The sequence below is a fragment of the Microcaecilia unicolor genome, chromosome 1 (assembly GCF_901765095.1).
Source record: "Microcaecilia unicolor chromosome 1, aMicUni1.1, whole genome shotgun sequence".
In the NCBI taxonomy this organism is placed as follows: domain Eukaryota; kingdom Metazoa; phylum Chordata; class Amphibia; order Gymnophiona; family Siphonopidae; genus Microcaecilia; species Microcaecilia unicolor.
Window position 1 is genome coordinate 80,648,310 of NC_044031.1, and position 22,815 is coordinate 80,671,124.

Consider the following 22,815-nt stretch of genomic DNA (forward strand, 5'->3'; position numbering starts at 1 on the left):
AAGAAATAACTAGTGATGTTATTTTATCAAAGAGCTTTCACAGAATTAAGAATAGATGACAAACATTTCTTGGAAGAACTTGCAGGATTTTTATGAACCCATTATTTTCTTATTATTTTTACTATATAATAGCTTGAAGGTACCATAAAATCAATTAAGATCTGGTCTCTCATGTATGTATAATTAGTTACCTGACCTGTGGAGGGTAATTTTATAACAGGTCGCCTACAGAAATAGTGCCTAGATTGCAGGTGCTGATGTGCATACTTTATAAAATAGCAGCCAAATGTCATCCCCAAATTATAGATTTTATTGGTGTCTCATCAGAAGGCGTGCTTTAATAAACCTTTGTCTAAAAGCTGTCACCATACTTCCTTATAGATCTTTATTTGGTCTTTTTGTCTTTTCTTTCTATTTTTTGTACATAAGTTGAATTCCAAGTAGAGAATGACGTGGGGACAAAGTTTGTCCCCGTCCCCACGAGCTCTGTTGGATCCCATCCATAAAAGCTTCGAACAGTTCTGATTTTATTTATCATTGTATTAAAATATAAAAAGAAACAATATTCTGTACAACTGTCATTTTATAAATCATAAACAATACAGAGTAAGGATCAACAAAATCCCTGTCTCCCCTCACAAATATCCCCTCCACTATCAGGAAGACTGAACAAGATAAATTACTACAGAATGCTACATAGAAAATTCATGCTAACAGAATACCTTGGTCTCACACACACAAAACACAAATGCCAAATACATAATAGCTGACCAAAAATGATAAACATATATTAACCTAAAAAGAAGCCACACCACAGAAATAAAAAGATATGCATTTCCTCCTATACCATGTAAAATATAAAGATCACACATGCCAGATATGGCGTAGGGACTCCTCTGTATCCCTTTCTTCCCCCCCCCCCCCCCCCCTCCCACAAGCTCAGCATCTCCCTTCTGCATTTCTATTCTCTCTCATGTCTAAGCATCTTCCCTCTGTATCCATATACCCTCTCCCATGTCTGGCTAAACAGGAAGTTGCATCGGAAGGCAGGACCCAGCAGAGAGAAGGTCCTGGAGCAAGCCTATGGGGATCGGTGTTAGCTCAATTGGCTGCTGCATAAGGTACAGCTACCGTGGGAGGAAGGCAGGCATGGAGACATCAGACCCAAGGAAGCGGTAAGTGCAACTTTAATTTTTACCATGGGAGCAAAGCTTTTTACTGTTCCCACAGGGTGGTAAATAGGTTTGCTCCCACACATGCGGTAAATGTGCCAAATATTTTTCTTTTACTGCAGCTCCCTGTTCCCATTACAAAATAAATAATGAAAACTTGAAATAAGCACTTATATTAATATTCAGACATAACATGTCCCAAATTCCTCAAATGGGATAACAGACAGAGAGCCTGGGGGAGTGATTGTGTCCAGTGGCGTAGCAAGGGGGGGGGGGGGCGGTCCGCCCTGGGTGTCAGCTCAAGGGGGGTGCTCCCTGCCAGCTCCCCCCCCCCAGATGCAGCACGATGACACCCCCCCCCCCGGCGCATCAACACCCCCAGACCCAGTGCCTACCCTCAGCTCCATCCAACCAGCTCCCGCATCCTACCTTTAAAGAAATCTCGGAAGCCGTGGTGAGGCGAGGCGCAGCGCCTCGCGCCTGCTGTAAAAGAAGTGTGGATCGTCTCATCGGGCCTTCCCTCACTCTGTCTGTCCCGCCCTCCGCTGACGCAACTTCCTATTTCCGCAAGGGTGGGACAGACAGAGTGAAGGAAGGCCCAATGAGACGATCCACACTTCTTTTACATGCAGGCGCGAGGCGCTGCGCCTCGCCACGGCTTCTGAGATTTCTTTAAAGATAGGGTGCGGGAGTAGTTGGACGGAGTTGAGGGTAGGCACTGGGTCGGGGGGGGGGGGTGTTGATGTGCCGAGGGGGGGGGGGGATGTCATCGTGCTACACCTGGGGGGGGGGGGCAATGGCAAACCGCCCCGGGTGGCAGCCCCCCCTTGCTACGCCACTGATTGTGTCATCAAGTCATGTCATGTATGCACTCTGCCAGCTGCTGCCTGTGCCCCTGGACCCAGACCTCAGTCTTATGTGATCTTATGGAGGACCATGCAAGAGTAGAATTTTGTAACCCCTGCTACATATTTAGAATTACAGGAAAACAGGGGCCCAGCATCAGTTTACAGGGGTAACTGTGATTGGTTGAAACATGGTCATATGGTCTATTTGTTATGTTTGAAAAACACTGATGCCGTGTGCGTCTTTCAGAGATGGAGATTTCAAAGATGGACTAAAACAGTGGTCCCCAAACCTGGTCCTGGAGGCAGTGCATACAAACCTCTCTGATGAATATTCATTGTAAATATCCTGAAAACTTGACTGCTGGGGTGCCTCCAGGACAAAGTTTGGGAACCCTTGGACTAAAAGATCAACTTCTCCAAATCTCTGATGCAGTACTACAAAATATGAATTCATGTTGGATTTAAGTGGTTTGGAGTTTGTACAATGGAGGAAAGATTTGCAGCACTTTAAAGTAAAATGTATTTTAAAGCTTTTTGAACTGGTTTTGTATACAGAGGATTAAGCATTAATACTGTGGATCCAATGATTATATTTTTATGAAAAGAGAAGCTGAATTGCTGTGGTTTTTTTAGTATGATGGTTTATTTTTTTTTTGTATTTAAATGTTTTTATTAAAGGTTTTTTCATACAGATAATACAAAAGTAAACACAAATAAAAATGTGGGGTTGGTTTTGCAGTGAATAGTATTTTCCAAACAACAGAATAAAAACTTGTTAGACTAAATTTCAGCTTCTGGCACCATAATTGCTGGAGTGAGCTATGCTCATTCACAGGCAGATACCCTTGAGATTATAGAGGAAGAGGAGGAAGTGACGTCACGGGGCTGAATGGCCGCTTGATCCTCCAGCTCCGTACACCCTCACCCAAAACAGATACCCACTGCGGTTAAGTGCTCCTTCCTTCGAGATTATAGAGGAAGTTAAAGACCCTTAAGGCAGATTTTAGTAGCGAAGGCCAAAGTCTTTGAGCAAGTAATAATGTTCTGTAATATATATGCTCCACATAGATAACTGCTCTCTCATCTAACTGATGATAGAAAATTAAAACCATTATGGGAATAATTGTGACAGGACACCTATGTGAAGTCAAAAAAGGCACAAACTTTTAACCCATTTTATAAAGGTAGCATATGCGCCTTTATAAAATAGGCTCCCAAATTCAGCCTCAACAGCACATAAATATTGACACACAAATTTACACCACTTCTGAAAAAGGTGTACATGCATGCTAGTTCTAATCACATCACAACTCTGTCTCCATTCCACAACTATGCCCCAAGGAACGCCTATGTATAGATTGCATAAAACCAGCACACACTTTCAGTGTGCATACTTTTATGCGGTCAGGCAATTTTATAAAAACCTATTTCTGCATGTAAAGCGAAGACACAAGTTTTCAAGTTTTTTTAAAGATTTACTATACAGCCGATCATGATAAGAGTTTAGGCGGTTTATATTCTAAAAAGTACATCTTATCTACTAAACAGACAAGTAATACTACAAATATAAAAAGGGAAAAGGGGGTGGAACTATGAAGTCAGAAAGGAAAGCAAAGGGGGGGGGGGGGGGGGGGAACAGGCAGGAAGTACTGAAAACTTGAGCAGTCAAATAGGGACATTCCCATGGTCTTTACATGGGGGGGTGGGGGAGGAAAGGAAGGTTAAAGAGAATGCATCTGAAAAAAGAAGGTCCTCAGGTCAGTTTAGGGCTTCTCTTTTCATAAAAATATAATCATTGGATCCACAGTATTAATGCTTAATCTTCTGTGTGCAAAACTGTTGTAGGGAGGTTTGATGGCAAAGCGATAGTGGTAGTATCGCTGTGTTCCGGTCCCTGTACGGAAGAAATAGATTTTGAGTTTGTTCATGCCTGTGAAAAGATGGGACGACCAACAGATTTTGGGACAATGAACAAAGACATCTACGAGAAGTATATGGGATCAATAATTGTGAAAGATACAGCAGTTCATTAGATTGCTGGATCTTGTATGTCAGAACTAAAATTTTATAGATGGCATGATGAGGAAATGGGAGCCAGTGTGCAGCTTTTAGAAGAGGGGTAACATGGTGTGATAGTCACATCCAGGATAGTTGAGTTAAGGCAGTTTCAGTTTGAAATACAAGTCCCAGAAGGCATTGCAGGCAAAGAGCCAGGGGATGAGATGAAGAACCCGGACTGGACTCCTAGCTGCAATAGGGGAAGACATGGGTGTAAGCTGGCAGGATGTGTGGATTGGCTGCCACTAGGGGGAAAGAGAGATAGGAAACCCTGTGTGCAGGAGCTCATCATTAGTCTAATGCTCAACTCAGCTGGTATGGGTGTGGGGGAAGCTAATGGAAGGAGAATGATTGGTTGGGAGAGCAGAAGCCAGGGGTTGATTAGGCAGGTGGGAAGGAGTCCCAGAGAGGAAGTGAGAGAGAAGCAGTTGCAGGGAAAATCCCTTGGGTGTGATAAGTCCCTAAAGTATTGAAACCTCCTGAAGGTAAAGGCTGCTTTGTGATTTAACTGGGATGATGAACTGAATGTCTTGGGAATTGAACTACTGTTTACTGGGCACTGGATAAAGAGCCCAGACTGAAGCTGACTGTGAGCCTGTATTGAATCCTGGTAGGTGCTGGCAGCCTACTGCTTAAAGGGGACTATTTGCCACACACTTTCAGGTGGCTTACATGTGTTTAAGATTGAAGGTGAATGCTGCTGTTGAAACCGTGTATCAGGTCTACTAGAAACCTGCATGGAATAAAAGCCTTAAGATTGAAGTTACTGGTGGACATTTGTTGCTTGATTGTACCGGGAGAGCTCTCCATGGTGACAATGGTCATATTTCTTTTTTCTGGTAACCAATTTTATAGCTGTATTTTGAATCATTTGTAAAAGTCTAATGTCTGTGGTTCTAAGACCTAAGAACAATGAGTTACAGTAACCTAGTTTTGAGATCACGAAAGAATTAACAAGAATGTTGATTGCTTAAGAATCTAGAAATGTGCAAATAGAATGAATCTGCCTAAGTTTGTAAGAGCAGTTCTTGGTCACAGCTGAGATTTGATGACGAAATGAAAGGGTTTCATCTAGATAAACATCCATAATTTTGGCGTTCTTGAGAGCGTAGAGTCGAGGACAATAGGGAGGAGAAGGTGCCCCCTTGCGTGTTTGAGAAAAGAATATAATTTGATTTCTCAGGATTAAGGACAAGTTTATTTTCCTGTGGCCAGTTTTTTATTTGAACAAGGTTAGTGTTTAGGGAATGGATCATTTGGATGTTTGCATAGTGTAAGATTTGTATGTTGTCTGCATATACGAATGCTGTGAATTCCAATGATTGTGTAGGATGGGGACCCCCCCCTCCCCCCCGTCTTCTTTTGCACAAGGAAGTACCTGGAATACAATCCCCGCTCTCCTTACCCTAGTGGAATGGGCTCAACTGCATGGGCCTTCTGAAGGGCTGAGAGTTCCTCTGCAAGTACCTGCTCATGCTGAAAGCTGAAGTAATGAGCTGTTGGTGGGCAATTTGTTGGTCTTTGTTGCCAATGCAGGGCATAACCAAGATGGACTATTTGATGAACACACCGATCGGAGGTTACAAGGGCCAGCTTTCATGGAAAAACTTCAGCCTACCCCCAACCAGCACGTTGTCTGGCATGGTCATTGTTACTGTGGCTATGTTCTGCTGGAGCCAGCAAGCTCGCCCCTGGTTTCGACTGGGGAGCTACTGGGGTCTTAGGCACAAGTTGTTGATGGGAACGAGCGAGCTGGGGTTGAGCCTGTTGAGGTGGGCGAAGAGGACAGGCAGCGTACCTAGAGAAGGAGGAGGAGAAAAACGTAGAAGATGCCCAGGGGGAGAGAGAATGGATGGTACTGATTAGAGAATGGCAGGGGACAAAATTTCTTCCCGCCCCGTCCCAGCGAGCTTTATCCCCGTTCCCACAAGTTCTGTCAGATTCCATCTGCACAAGCCTCGTTCTGATTTTTTATTTAAATCATTTCATTAAATTATTTAAAAAAAAAAAAAAAACTATTCTGTACAACTGTCACAAACAATACAGAACAAGGGTCAACAAAATCCCTGTCTCCCCTCACAAATATCCCCTCCACTCTCAGGAAAACTGAACATGCCAAATTACTACAGAATGCTACATAGAAAATTTATGCTAAAAGAATACCTCGGTCACAAACTACACAAATGCCAAATACATAATAACTGACCAAAAATGACAAACATATATTAACCTAAAACCACAAGAAGTCACACCACAGAAATGGAAAGATATGCATTTCCTCCTATACAGTGCAAAATATAAAGATCACACATACCAAAGATTTTGTTAGGGGGGTGCAACTAGGACATCTGCCCCCTGGCAAGAGTGCGCCCTAAGCTTATCCCTATCCCCTCCACCTATGTCCAGCATCACTCCTATGTGTCCCTATGCCCCCCCCTAAGTCCAGCATCTCCCTTCTACATTCCTATTCTCCACAATATCTAGCATCTTCCCTCTGTGTCCACATACTCTCTCCCATGCCTGGCATTGCCCCCTGTGACCCTTCCCCTCCCTTCCTCCCCAGCAGGTCCAGCACCTCTCTCCCCTCCAGCCCTACCCCCCCATGGGCCCAGCGCCTCTCTCTCCCTTCCCTTTAGCCAGTCCTCACTCTCCCCAATGGCCCAGCACCTTTCTCCCTTCTCTCCAGTTCCCCCTTTCTTTCCGTGGGTCCACTCCACTCCAGCAACCCCCCTCCTACATTTCCAGTGACCCTCTCTGTGGGTCCCTATAACCAGTCCCTCCAAATGACATACTGATTACAATTTATAGCAAATTATTACTCAACCTATGAACAGTTATTCTGTTATACTTTCTCTGTGTGTACATCCGTATGTAAACTGTAGTAATCCACGGTAAACATAGTAAACATAGATAGTTTACTATGTTTACCGTGGATTACTACAGTTTACTGGAGATCCCCGTCCCCGGGTCATTCTCTAGTATCGATTTGGTCAGTGACCTCCTTAACATTCTCTCCAACAAGATTACCCTCTGGCATGGAGCACCCACCAACCTCTGCTGAACTACCAGTTCTAAGGTAGACATGCAGCCATGAGAGTCTGTGCATTGCTATACTTTGGGCAGAGATCCTGGAAGCCACACCAAAAGTGTCACAGGTGCCCCTCATCAAGAACTTATGACACGTCTTCTGTTGCTTGGCCAACTGGCGAAGTGATTCAGCCTGCTCCAGAGGGAGAGTGTTTGCCAAATCTAGCAGCTTGTGCACAGAGTCCCACAAGTACACACTCATGAAGAGCTGGTAAGATTGAACGTGAGACACAAGCATAGAGGCCTGAAACATCTTACGTCCATTAGAGTTCAAGGTTCTAGGTTCCCTGCCCTGGGGAGTCGAAGCATAGTCCCTAGATTTCTTGGTTCCTTTGAAAGCAGATTCAACCACCAGGGAATGATGAGGCAGCTGAGGCTTATCAAACCCTGAGGTACTCTGAATCCGGTACATGGTGTCAATCTTTTTCGGGCGTACCAAGCTATAAAGAAGGGACTCCCAATTCCACATGAGAACATCCTGCAAGATCTTGTGAAGCGGGACCGTCACAGCCTCTCTAGGAGACGACTCATAGTCCAGGACCTCAAGCATCTTAGCCCTGGGCTCATCCTCCACTTCTAAAGGAAACAAATTGGAAGCCACCATTTCCTTAACAAAACAGGGGAAGGAAAGGCTCTCCGGGGAAGACTTTCTCCTTTCTTGTGGAGGGGAGGGTTCAGATGGAATTTCCCTAAGACTCCTCTAAGAAGTATCAAGGGTTCATCATCTGACTCCCAAGAGCACTCCTCATCAGTGTCAGCTAAAACCTCCTGAAGAGAAGGCTGATACTGAGCCTGCCTCAACCTAGAGGAGCCATGTCCCAGAGAGGGAGTCAAGGAGTCGGCTCCGGCATCGACTGGTGAAGCTTCCTTCACCAACATCAGAGTGCCAACTTGGGCAGCAGTCGACACTGGGGCCGCATGCAACAACACCAGCATTGGAGGCCTCACCATAGGCTGAGGGCCAAGCAGGGCTGCAACTAGAGGCATGGCAGGCGCAAGCACTCCCGATGAAGATGCACTCTGCTGGATAAAGCCAGCAGCAGTTCAGGGAGCAAGGTCCAGATGCGCTCATCGAGAGTAGACCATGGGAAAAGCTGGGGCAACGGTTCAGAGACAGTCTGCAAAACTGGTGGAGTCAAGATAGGAGGCTGGTCCTGGCTGCTAGGAGACCTCCACACCGGCACCTCTTGTATGGAGGGGGAGCAGTCCTCCCAGCACCAATGCTTCTCTGGTGCCAAATCCCTCGGTGCCCCGGGGCTCCCAGCATCCTGAGTCAAGGGGGATCGATGCTGATGCTTACTGGCTTTTGCCTGAAGCCAGTCATCGAGGCTCCTCGGTGCCAATGAGGACAACGTTGAATCCTCCCATCGCCCCAGGGTTGGGTCCGATACAGGTCAGTCCCAAGGGCCCTGAACAGCAGTCAGCGAACAGGCAGGTGGAGACCCACTCAATGCACAATTGCTCCCAGTGTCAGCAGGTCTAGCAGCCATACAGACCGATGCAACCCCTGACGTCAATGCCGATGTCGAGGATTCAGACCGGGCTCCAAAAATCTTCTCTCGTTGAACTTCTCTGGCCAACTCAGTCCTTTTCTTCATATGAACACACAGGTCACAATTGGCAGGGCTATGGTCAGGCCCCAAACACTGAAGACACCAAGAATGGATGCCTATACCAGAGATTGTCCTATTGCACTGGGAACAGCGCTTAAAGCCACTGGGAACTTTCATGGATACAGAAGGAAAAACCTCCATGGCCAAATCATATGACTCGATGGTGCCAAATAAGGGGGCAAAGCACCCGAAAAAAAAGAAAGGGAGAACTCAAACGAAGTCAAGGCCTAAACACAGCCTAGTAACATGGAAAAATAAAAGAAACTTAAAAGCGGGAAAAAGACACTAAAAAAATAAGGGAAGGGAAAAGGTCAAAACCAGAACACAGGAAACCAAAAAACAGCATAAAATGCAAAAAAAGGAATTCAACTGCAGATGGGCACAAATGGTACCACAAACTGCCCTTAGCAAAACTCCAGGACCCAAATCACAGGAGCTAATAGAAATATCAGCAACTGAAGTTTAAAGAAAATCTCATACTGAACTGTCCAATACACTGGGTGGGCTCTTGAACGGTCTTGGAGGATCTAGAGGAAAGAAAATTAGCAGGTAAGGCCTAATTTCACCTTCCTCAGCAATCCTCCAGACCGTTCAAGACGCTTGGGATGTACCAAAGCAGTAAACACATCTAAGGGTGGGACCTGCGAAGCCCAGAGGACAGGACTGCAGCTCCAAAACTGGCATCCTCCCTTGTCTGTACATCCACTCTGTAATGTTTGACAAAAGAATGCAGGGAGGACCACACCGCTGCTCTACAAATGTCCACCGGTGGAACAAAACTACTCTCTGCCCAAGAAGCCGCCATCCCCCTAGTGGAATGTGCCTTGAGCCCCACCGGCACCATACGGCCATGTAATATGTAAGCCGAAGAGCTGGCATCCTTCAACCACCGAGCTATAAATGCCTTAGAAGCAGCCGCTGTTTAGCACAAAAAAGTTGTCTGTATTTCACAATACTGTTTATGCATGTACGACTAATAAAAATGATTGAAACATAAAATGCAAAACAAAGCACTCAAGCTCTCTATTCAACCAGGCTGTGAGAAGCAGAGACAAAAACTGCGTCTACTCCCCACCGTGGTAAAAAAGAACTGTGAGTACCGCACTTTCGTAACGGGTGGGAAGGCACTTGCATATAAACAATCAAGCGTGACCTGTGCTCTACAAAGCTCTTTCAAGCCTGCTATAAGCTCCAGACTGGGCATCGCGGGTCTCGTTACCCACTTGTGAGAATTATGGCCTGCTTGTCCTCAGAGAAAACTAGCTATACACATTTGAAAAGCTTTATAAAATTATCCCTAATGATAGCAGAGAACTTCAATTGTGTACATGACCAAGACTTGACTGTCAAATGCATGCAAGAACTGCTAAGCTTGACAGAAACAAAGGGATACTCCCTAAGTATATGAAAATTTGGGGTTGGATGATGTGGGGAGATCCTTGCACCCTGGTGAAAGGACCTTCACACACATTTCCAGAACCCATTCTTCCCAGTCTAGACTGGATTACATCTTTAAGCCAATTTACAAGAATACTATCAGCAGAGTATAGAATGTTCACAAAACCATGAAATGCAATAATGTGTCGCATGCAAATGTAGTGAATAGTAGAAACATGAAACCCAACAATAACAAAAGCAAAACCAAGCTCGTAATGGACACTATATAACCTCTCCTCTCTTCAATCCCCATTGTGCCTGAACCTTAATAGACCACAACATCACCGTGCATTTGATTCTCTACTGGACTTGGCGAACGCCTTTACGGTACTATGTAAGCCACATTGAGCCTGCAAATAGGTGGGAAAATGTGGGATACAAATGTAACAAATAAATAAATAAATAAATATTTGCCATTAACGTTACCATACATACAAGTGTATCCAAACAGTGCAAGATGGTGATTTAAATGAATGCAGACTGAATTTGTATGAACACGGGATGATATTTAACACTTCCTCAAGCTAAAGACATAAATGATAAATTACATTAAAAGCCTCAATGCTCCGACACTATACCAAACAGTGCCCACTCCATATCACAGGAACAGCGCAGAAAAATAGCCCTCCAATGTTCAAAGCTAATGGAATTCAAATTATATGCTTGCTGTGAGATTGAAAGTAAGGGGAAGGAACATGCCTTGAGCATGTGCACAAGAGTTTCATGGTACATAAGCATAGCTATACTAGGTCACACCAATGGTCCATCTAGCCCAGTATTCTGTTTCAAACAGTGGCCAATCCAGACCGCAAGTACCTGGCAGAAACCCAAACAGTAGCAACATTTCATGCTACCAATCCCAGGGCATCCAGTGGCTTCCCCATATCTGTCTCAATAGCAGACTATGGACTCCAACGCCACCCCCCCCCCCCCCCCCCCCAGAACTTGTCCAAACCATTTTTAAATCCAATATGCATAGCATCCTCTGGCAACGAGTTCCACAGCTTAACTATTCTTTGGGTGAAAAATTATTTCCTCCTATTTGTTTTAAAAGTATTTCCATGTAACTTCATTGAGAGTCCTCTAGTCTTTGTACTTTTTGAAAGAGTACACTTCTACTCATTCTACACCACTCAGGATTTTGTAGACCTCAATCATATTTCCCCTCAACTGTCTCTGTTCCAAGCTGAAGAGCCTTTCCTCACATGAGAGGAGTTCCATCCCCTTTATCATTTTGGTCGCTCTTCTTTGAACCTTTTCTAATTATGCTATACCTTTTTTTTTTTATATGGTGACCAGAACTAATGGATGGTTAAGTGATTTGGCCAAGGTCACAAGCAGCCACACAGTGTTTAACTGGGCTTCCCTGTTTCTTGACTCACTGCTCTAACCATTAGGCATCCTCATCCTCTAACTCCCATGTTAATCAGGTGGAAGGAGGAGAGAGTAGCTGCACCTCAGGCTGCTTTATTATCCTCCTCTGTTGCCCAAGGCCTGGCATTCACTCTGCACCAAAACAAACAGATCTATTTCTTCACGAACTTATCTTAACCTACACCTTCCCAATTGTAGAGGAATTAAATGCAAGACCTACTACGCATCCAGTTTCTCCTTTTTGGGCAGCCAGCTTTGGAACGCTATACCCAGACCAATCCGATTAATAAACGACTTCTTGCCCTTTAGAAAAATGCTGAAGGCTCATCTCTTTAAGCAAGCCTACCCAAATACCCCAACCTAATCTCGCCAACTTCCACCCCCAATTCTGTTCTGACTTAAATACCAACCTCCCATCCTTCTCTTTCCATCTCTCCTTAATTTTATCCCTCCTTACCCTTTCTCCCAAATTACACTATCCTATCCTGTCTACCCTCTTTTATCCTAGTCATATATTATCTAGCTCAACTTATCATACACTACTAAGCCCAACTTTACATTGTTTTACTACTGTTTTATTTAAATTCTATTAACTTTGTATTTCAAATTACTATGTAAGCCGCATTGAGCCTGCATTGTGTGGGAAAGCGCGGGGTACAAATGTAATAATAATAATAATTAAAAAAAAGATGACATATTACCATTTAATTTAAAATAGAATCTATACCCCACTTTTCTCTCTTATGGAATTCAAAGTAGGTTACAAAAGAAATGGAAACAGTTACAAAGATAACATTCAAAATACAGCATAAAGGATAGTAAATATGACCAATATGCTGAACTAGACATTACTCATCTAACTATATCTGTATCAGCTGCTCGATATGGCCTAGATTGCCCACTAAGACCATCACAGAACACTCAACCCTAACCCTGTCACTCTAACCCAACCTAGCTGTCACTTACCCATCATTAGGAAAACGCCAGATTTTCAATTTTTTCTCTAAACAAACCATGATTTTGTTCCTGCCTCAGTTCTCTGGGAAGATAGTTTCACTAAGAGGAGCCAATCCCAGCAACGTCTTATATCTAAGTCTTCATTCATTTACAGTTTTTAAATGATGTAATCTCCAAAAGAGGATTATATTCTAAGCGTAAAGTCCTCAGAGGGAAGTATGGAATCATTCAGCCAGTCAAGTATCCTGGGTAATCGCCGCAAACAACTTTAAGCACTGTGCTTGATAGTGTACATAAGTACATAAGTAATGCCATACTGGGAAAAGACCAAGGGTCCATCGAGCCCAGCATCCTGTCCACCACAGCGGCCAATCCAGGCCAAGGGCACCTGGCAAGCTTCCCAAACGTACAAACATTCTATACATGTTATTCCTGGAATTGTGGATGTTTCCCCAAGTCCATTTAGTAGCGGTTTATGGACTTGTCCTTTAGGAAACTGTCCAACCCCTTTTTAAACTCTGCTAAGCTAACCGCCTTCACCACTTTCTCCGGCAACGAATTCCAGAGTTTAATTATACGTTGGGTGAAGAAAGATTTTCTCCGATTTGTTTTAAATTTACTACACTGGGGGGTCACGTGATGCTGTGATGGAGAGCGGTCGCGGGTGAATCTCTCTCCGTCGCCGACCTACCCGTTTGCGAATCTGCAAAAGAATCGAACCCTTCAAAATATAAAAAATTGTAGCACAGCATTTGGGGAGCGCTCCTGTCGGCAGTACAGCTGGTGAAAACTGAAAATGACAGCGAGATTAGCGGCGCGGGACAAGCAAAGGGGAAAGACGACCGAATACAAAATGGCGGCGTCTCCTCCTGAGGCGGGAACATCGGTCTCCTCCGCGTGGATAGCGGAGATAACGTCAGAACTAACAGTAGTAATGGAGGATCTGCTTGAGCGGCGTCTGGGCCCGATCGATCAAAAGCTGGACGGCAAGCTGGAACAGCTGAACGCTAAAATCGGAGAACTGACAAAAGAATGTGTAGCATTCCAGACACGGACCAGTGCGGTGGAAGATCGCATAACAGAAGTGGAGAAGGACCAGGGAAACATGAAGAAACTGGTGGCAGACATGGAAAACAAAATCGAAGATTTAGAGAATCGTTCCAGACGGAACAATATTCGCTTGGTGGGTCTGCCAGAGGCGTTGGGGGCCCGTCAGTTGGAAAAAACCCTGGAACAGTGGCTAAACACACAGGTGGATTTTCCAGAGTCAATAGGCCCATTGAGAATAGAGCGAGCTCATCGTCTGGGAACTCGCCAGATGGGGAAAAATACATCACGAGTGGTAATCTGCAAGATATTAAATTTTGTGCACAAACAGTGTATACTACAGACAGCACGCTCGGCAGCGACTCTAACTTATGAAGGCAAGAAGATCCTATGTTTCCAAGACTATTCGGCTGGAATATCAGCAAAAAGGCGGGCATTTTCATCAGTATGTTCAAAACTATTTAAGATGAAGATTCGCTTCTCACTGCAATATCCCGCCACTTTGAAACTGACACATAATGGAAATATAAAAATATTTACATCGGAGAAAGAAGCGGGAGCCTTTGTGGCCGACTTGGAGAGGGCAGCGGAAGCAGAGCCGGCAGAGACTGGATCTACTTGACCTGTGTGAATCTGAAACGGTCGACGAGAGCAGGAGAGTTTGTAAGAACTTAAAGCATACATTGAACAGGACTTGGTAAATGTTGTAGTTGGACTTGAATTGAAAGTTAAAAAAGAGGGGAGAAGATAATGTACAAACATACATGCTATAGGTGAAATCCTTATAGGGGATGAAGTAGGGAAGTAATTACTATACACAAAAGAAAGGGAGCGAATGATGTTAATAGTATAGTATCCTTATTGGAGGAGGGGGAAAGAGAAATTAGACTAAGACTAGAGCGGGGAGGGGAGGTAAGCATTGGTTAGTTGTGACCAGCCAAACGGGGGGGAAAGTTTGGTTAATGTTAAGGGATGGAGGGAGGGCAGGGGGGAAAGGAGATAGGGGGAGGGGATGCAATATATGCAAAAAGGAAAAGACAAAGGTAACTTCTTCTCAAAGGGGAAAGGGGATGGAATCATTTGGTTATAGACACTTTCAGTCGCAATGTAAGACATATGGTAATTATGAGGGACTGCTGCAGCTGGGACAGCAGCCCGGGAATTGGCAGGAACTTAGCCAGTTATTAGAAGCAAAATATGGAGGAATAACATGAAAGATATGAAAATATACTCATGGAATGTTGGAGGTATAGGCTCGCCCATTAAGAGGAAAAAAATAATGGGGGAATTACGCAAAAAGGGAGCAATGATAGCCATGATACAAGAAACACATTTAACAACACAGGAACATGCAAAACTAAAAACATGGTGGGTGGGAACGATATTAGAGGCCCCAGCAGTGGGGAAAAAAGCAGGAGTAGCAATATTGATTCATAAAACGCTCCAGGTAACCCAGCAGCATGTATATATAGACCCAGAGGGCCGATTTATCATAGCTAAGGTACAGATTGATGGAAGGCCAATGCTGCTGGTGAATGTGTATGCCCCGAATGTGTACAGCAAAAAGTTTTTTCAAAATTTAATTAAGCGTATCCAAACAATAACAATACAAGATCCGCAAGTGCAGACGGTAATAGGGGGAGACTTTAACATTGTGGCAGATGAAACTATAGATAAGACTCATACCAAAGGGAGAGGAAAAGGGGATCATATGAAAGGCATTGCTTGGATGTGTGATGCACTGGAAGCTCTAGATGTGTGGAGAATATTAAATCCAGATCTCAGAGACTATACACACTATTCAAGAGCGCATCATACTCAATCCCGGATTGATTATCTTTTAATTAATGAGGGGGCTCTCCCAGATGTACAAGGGGCAGGCATAGATGCTACTGTAATATCTGATCACGCGCCAATCTATATTATCATCAATAGACAAGATACGCAATATAAGAGAAGGAAATGGATATTTCCAATTGAGCTTTATTATGATGAGGAATTTTTGAGATATATAAGAGAGAAATGGATGGAATATAAAATTCATAATGAGAAACATACATCAGACCCTATATTATACTGGGAGGCAGCGAAAGCTGTACTCCGAGGAGAAATAATAGCTTATTGCAGCCGAAAGAAAAAAAGACGAGAACAGGAAATACTCAGGCTAGGGAAACAATTAGTTAAATTGCGACGGCAATATGGAGACACAGCTCAAGCCACAATAAGAGAGCAATTGCTAGCCACACAGATAAATTTAAATACTTTAATCCATCAAAGAGCTATTAAATCCGCAATATACTATAGATATCAACTTTATAAATTCGGGAATAAGCAAGGCAAAATGCTAGCAGGGCTGATCAGGAAAAAGACTGGCCCACAAAGGGTGATTACTTTACAGCTCCCCTCAGGAACGGTAACACATTCAGAGAGTAAAATTAGACAAATATTCCTTGACTATTATACCCAGCTCTACCAGGCAACTACAGAAGACCAGTTAGAGCCAGAGCTATATCTAGATAATATAGTAATACCACAAATAACAGAAGCTCAGAGGGAAATAATTAATCAACCCATAGACTTAGATGAAATAACCAGGGCAATCAAAAGTAGCCCTTTACAAAAAGCTCCGGGACCTGATGGGTATCGAGCTGAGTTCTACAAAATGTTAGAGGCAGAGATTGGGAACCCAATAATGATGGCCTTCCAGCGGGCAGTAGATCAGGAAAGTCTACCTGAGACACTCCGAGTGGCAGACATCGTGGTATTTCCTAAACCAGGAAAGGACCTGAACAGGCCAGAGTCCTATAGGCCAATTTCCTTGATTAATTATGAAACCAAGCTATTGGCGGGTATTTATGCCAATAGACTAGCCAAGATATTGCCAGACATCATAGCCTTACCACAAGGAGGCTTCATTAAAGGGAGACAGATAGTCAAAAATATTAGACAAATATTAGCCTCATTAGAATGGGTGAGAAGAAAGAAAGAAGAATCTTTACTCATAAGCTTCGACGCCGAAAAGGCGTTCGATAGAGTAGACTGGGGATTTATGTTTCGGACAATGAAAGCATATGGGTTTGCAGGGACATTTGTGAAGGTTATAGCCGCTTTATATAAAAATCCCTTAGCCAGGCTCTATGTCAATGGGGACTATACTGAACTGTTTGAGATTGGTAGAGGCACACGACAAGGATGCCCCTTATCCCCCTTGTTGTTCGCGTTAACCCTGGATCCGCTGATACGGACAATACTAGAAGACCAGGAGATCACAGGGGTGAGAATGGGAACTCATGAATTTAAAATCTCGGCATTCGCTGATGACCTTTTGGTCCACCTTACTAAACCACAGGTGGCATTACCGGTATTACTAGAACGATTCAAAGAATATGGCTCATTTTCGGGCTTTAAATTAAATATGCAGAAATCAGAAAGTATGCCAACGCAAGATACAATGCTGGCGGGGTGGAGGGGGGAGTTTCCCTTACGATGGGTCACAGGTGAATTTAAGTATCTAGGAATAAATCTGACAGCGGATCCGGGCAAAATTTATAGGACAAACATAGATAATCTGCTGAGGCAGACGAAGCAGACATTGGTCCATTGGCACACATTGCCGTTGACATTAAATGGTAGAATTAGTCTTTATAGCATGGTACTATTTCCCCGATGGCTGTATGTACTACGACAGCTACCATTATACCTGCAACAGAAAGATGTTAAAAAATTAAAGAGAATGGTATCCTACTTCTGCTGGGGGGGCAAGAAACCAAAAATCAAATTTGAAAATCTGGAGGGGAAATTGCAGAAAGGAGGATTGGGGCTACCTAATATACGAGATTATAATTGGGCATGTTTATTAAGGCATATGGCAGATTGGATACTAGGAACGGAAGAATACACCCCATGGGAGATAGAAAGAAGCCTATTCAAACCATATCACCCCTATTACTTATTACATGCTCCGGCACATAAGATCCCTATAGAGTGGAGGCAGCATCTTTTATTAGCCCCAATGAGAAAGACATGGGACTATGTAATTCGTCTTTTGGGGAAGAACCCTAGATGTACAGACATGATACCAATAATGGGGAATGCCGATTTCCAATCGGGGATTCAATCAATTAGACACCACAGATGGGCAACAGAAGGGGTGGTGGTAGTGGCGGATGTATTGCACCATACAGGGCGGATATTGACACAAGGAGAATTGGGACGGATAGTTGGGGAGGACAACGTAGATTGGTACTCATACCTGCAGATGAAAATGTATATGACTAGATTGATGAGAGAGGGGTGTACTAGAGAGCTATACCCTCTGTTGGAGCACTTCTTTCTACCCCCAGGGATAGAAAGAGTTACGGTATCGGGGATACATATAGCCATAATGCAGCTGAAAGTACCTCAGTCACTCACAGGAGTGGCCCTAAAATGGACGCATGATCTAGGACAGACAATTACAGAAGCTAACATTCTAACACATATGACAGAGATTAAAGATAATCTATATTATGCCAGACATAGGGAAACTCAGTATCGTATAATCATGCGGGGGTATTTCACACCAAAACAAGCATATTATGCGGGATGTATAGCAGAGAGTAAATGCTACAAATGTGGAGACACGGATCCGTCGCTTTTACATATGCTATGGGGCTGTGTTTCTATACAGAGATTCTGGATGAGAATAAAACAATATTGTGCATATATCTTACATAAATCAGTTATGCTAACGCCCCAGAGGTGTATACTGGGGTATAAAGGAAGCAGGATAAATTTGAGAAAAGCAGAACGCCAATTCATGTATAAAGTTAATATCATTGGGAAAATGTGTATAATGCAATATTGGATAATGGAAGAGGCTCCCTCGTATTGGCACTGGCGTAGCGGGCTGCAGAGGCTCGCTACGTGGGAGGCCAGAGATGCGAGAGATACCCCCAAAAAGAAAAAGGAGTTTTTGGCAATTTGGGAACCTTATATACAATCGATGGGGGGTAGAGCCCGCAGTTTACTATTGAATACGTTACAAATGTATAATCAATAACCAGATGACTGAAAAATGTTAATATAATAGAAAGAGAAGAGGGAGAGGGAGGGGGGAGGGGGCAGGTGGGGGGGTAGATAGGGAAGGGAGGACGGGAGGGAGGGGAAGAAAGAGGGGAGAATAATAATAATAAAAGTGCATAGTTGTTGGTGTTAGAATTGGTTAAAGTTAACAAGAAATATGATAAAGAAGATTGTACATAAGACTCAATTACAATGTTAAATTGCAACTTCTTTAATAAAAAATTATTGAACTTTAAATTTACTACACTGTAGTTTCATCGCATGCCCCCTAGTCCTAGTATTTTTGGAAAGCGTGAACAGACGCTTCATATCCACCTGTTCCACTCCACTCATTATTTTATATACCTCTATCATGTCTCCCCTCAGCCGTCTCTTCTCCAAGCTGAATAGCCCTAGCCTCCTTAATCTTTCTTAAGGAGGCTAGGGATATTCAGCTTGGAGAAGAGATGGATCACTAACAAATTAAGTTAATTTAATAAGGGAGATGCCCTAGGAAGATGCCCTATCCTTATTTTTTTTTTGGTCGAAATCTGTTTGCCACTGTGTTTTTGGGTTAACTGTAGTTATGCTTCCTGTTTCTTAGTCACTCCAATACACAAAACATTGCAGCAATCAAATCCCATGAATGAAATCTACAAGACAGGGGGAGGTAAACAGAGCTCAAATGCTGGCCTCCCTCAGTGACTACGGGAATTGGCTACATTTTGCAGCCCTTTGTGCAACAGCATGAAAGACAGGACCCATGATTATAAACACAAATACCATAAGAGTCCAAGAGCTGCTACTTAACACAAAGACAAAACATTATACAGAAAGAATATATGCATGCGAAGGAGTGTGATACAAACTTATATGTATCAGTAAATCAAGCACAAATGGCACCTATAAAGGGATATTACCCACCTTCAGTAACGAGTGGCTCATCTCAACCACTACTGCAGCCAACAGAGTAGAAAGCACTCCATGGTGAAGGTCTGTGTACACCGAGCTCCAACACTGCACAGAATGTACAAACTCCCCAAGTGGCAACTGAATAGAATGGAGTAACTACAAAAAAAAGGACTGATGTGTTATAGTATGCTTTTAGATTCAAGTTTATTTACAGGTAATCAATAGAAATAAAACAAAATAAAAACATGGAAAAGAAAATAAGATGATACCATAACAATACAGTTCTTGATTAGCTTTCGAAGGTAGCCCTTCGTCTGATCGGAAATAAGCAAATGTTGGTAGATGACAGTATATATAAGTGAAACATCAAAGCATTTCAGTGACAGTCTAACAGGATGAGGGTGGATAGGTGAGAGACAGGACAAGTTGGGTGGATGAGGGACAGGAAGATAGGAGGGTGACAAAGCAGTACAATTTTATGGTTTATAAAGGGCTAGAAAACCCAGATCTTTGTTAAGTCCTGTCTGACGAAGAAGGGCTACCTTCGAAAGCTAATCAAGAAATGTATTAAGTTATGTCCAATAAAAAAGGTATCATCTAATTTTCTTTTCCATGTTTTGTTTTATTTCTATTGATTACCTTTAAAAGTGGACTAAAATGGCTACCACACCTCTCTACTCAAGTTTATTTACACAATCCAAAGCACAAGATTCTCTGGATTATAAACAGAATATTATGGCAGATAAAAACTAAGGGATGTAGTTATCAACATGGGTTACTGTGTTATTTTATCACTAACTTGTGCTGTTTTATGCAATAAGACCTAGTTACCAATAACTGAAGTTAACAGTATGCGTTAATGGGTAACTTCCCCCCCAAGAGGAAAATTCTATAAAGGGGTGGCTATATTTAGGCGCTCAGAAGGCACCTACTTTCATTTATAGAATATTAGTGTAACCAGGTATATATGTACATATGCGGTTAGTCATAAGCACTTACAACCAGTCAGAACTAGTGTGAAGCTAGAAGCATAAATTGATTTATATTTAAGTCCTTTGCAACTGGGGTAATGGAGGTTCAAGAGAATGCGTGATGATCTTATAGTGCCCAAAGTATATAGAGAACTCCTCCTGCAGATTGTACATGACATTCCACTGACAGAACATTAGGGGGTAAGACGCACATGAACTAGACTGACACAGAACTTCTATTGGCCGGGAGTATCTCTGACTAGTATCGAACCTGTGATATGTGCCAGAGTGGGTAAGCCCCAAGATCACCACTGAGCACCTGTGAAACCCTTACCCATCAACAGTGAGCCATTTGAGAGAGTAGCTGTGGATATAGTGGGGCTACTATCTGTCCCTAGCCGAACTGGGAAAAGATATATACTGACACTGGTGCAATTTGCTACCAGAAATCATGAAGCAGTACCCTTGTCCTCAGTAGAAGCAGAGAAAGTTGCCACTGCCCTGGTAGAAATATTTTTCCAGGTAGGATATCCACAAGAAATACCCTCAGATTAAGGGGCACAGTTTATGTCTGAGCTGATCCAAAATCTGTGGGCACACTGTGGAGTGAAATCTGTCTGTACCACCCATATTACCCCGAAACTAATGGGTTGGTGGGGAGATTTAATGGGACATTAAAGACTTTTCTGGAATCGGGAGACCAGGACTGGCCCTACCTACTGTTTGTGAACAGAAGTACCCCGGGAGTCTATCAGGTTCTCCACATTCAAGTTGCTTTATGGCTGGAGGGTGAGAGAGCTCCTTGACATAATATGAGAACACTGGGAAGGGAAAGTTGACACCTCTGATATCCCTGTAATTGAATATGTGGTCAATATGTGAGAAAAATTAGAAGAACTCATGGGCTTTGTTGGAGATAACTTGCAGGCAGTCCAGACTAAACAAAAGACCTAGAATGATCGTAAAGCCTGAAACAGAGAGCTCTATGAGGGCCAGCAGGTACTTCTTTTAGTCCCAGTACATCAGAATAAACTTCAGGCTAATTGGGTGGGATCTTATAAGGTCATACGGAGCCTAAATGATACAAACTATGTTATATCTATGGACTCTCACAACAGAAAGCAGCGTACCTTTCATGTAAATATGTTAAAAGCCTATGCAGATCGCACAGCCATGGCGCTAGTTGTATGCAGCCCAACAGAGGAGCGTCAAGATAGTGAACCCATACCTGATCTCCTAGCAGAGATATCATCAGAGGGATTTACACAACAAGGGAGAGCATTTAACCCCCACTCAGAAACAGTGGCTAGAAAGTGAAGATACTTACCTGTAGCAGGTATTCTCCAAGGACAGCAGGCTGATTGTTCTCACATGTGGGTCGACGTCCACGTTGGCCCATGAATCGGATGGCATTTTGCAAGAAAAATATTTAAAATGTTTTGCCAGAGTCTTCAGGCATGTGTGCAGCGCACACTGATTTCCCGCCCGTTGCGTGAACGCGTTCCCTCAGTTAAATTAAAAAGCATAAAAGGAAGAAAATAACTCCAAAAGGGAGGTGGGCAGGTTTGTGAGAACAATCAGCCTGCTGTCCTCGGAGAATACCTGCTAAGTAAGTATCTTCGCTTTCTCCAAAGACAAGCAGGCTGCTTGTTCTCACCTGTGGGGTATCCCTAGCAAACAGGCTCACTCAAAACAACGAACATTGGTCAATTGGGCCTCGCAATGGCGAGGACATAACTTAGATTGACCTGAAACCATAAAAAACTAACTGAGAGTGCAGCCTGGAACAGAACAAAAATGGGTCTAGGAGGGTGGAGTTGGATTCTAAACCCCGAACAGATTCTGCAGCACTGACTGCCCAAACCGACTGTCGTGTCGGGTATCCTGCTGAAAGCAGTAGTGAGATGTGAATGTGTGGACTGATGACCACGTTGTAGCCTTGCAAATCTCTTCAATGGAGGCTGACTTTAACTGAGCCACTGACACACCCATGGCTCTAACATTATGAGCCGTGACATGACCCTCCAGAGTCAGCCCAGCTTGGGCATGTGAAGGAAATGCAATCTGCTAGCCAATTGGAGATTGTGCATTTTCCGATGGCGACTCCCCTCCTGTTGGGATCGACAGAAACAAACAACTGGGTGGACTGTCTAAAGGGCTTTGTCTGCTCCACTTAAAAGGCCAATACTCCCTTGCAGTCCAAGGTATGCAAACTGCTTTCGCCAGGGCGGGTATGAGGATGGGGAAAGAAAGTTGGCAAGACAATTGACTGGTTCAGATGGAACTCCGACACCAA

The 22,815-nt window shown here is 43.5% G+C and overlaps 1 protein-coding gene across 1 annotated transcript in view; it reads right to left on the minus strand.

Annotated features, from left to right (window-relative positions):
- NCAPG2 (non-SMC condensin II complex subunit G2) overlaps nucleotides 1-22,815 on the minus strand; it is a 285,514-nt gene that overhangs the window by 16,066 nt on the left and 246,633 nt on the right. Inside the window, exon 24 of the mRNA XM_030198719.1 lies at nucleotides 19,561-19,704. Coding sequence (XP_030054579.1) covers nucleotides 19,561-19,704 — 144 coding nt within the window. The remainder of the gene's footprint in view (nucleotides 1-19,560; nucleotides 19,705-22,815) is intronic.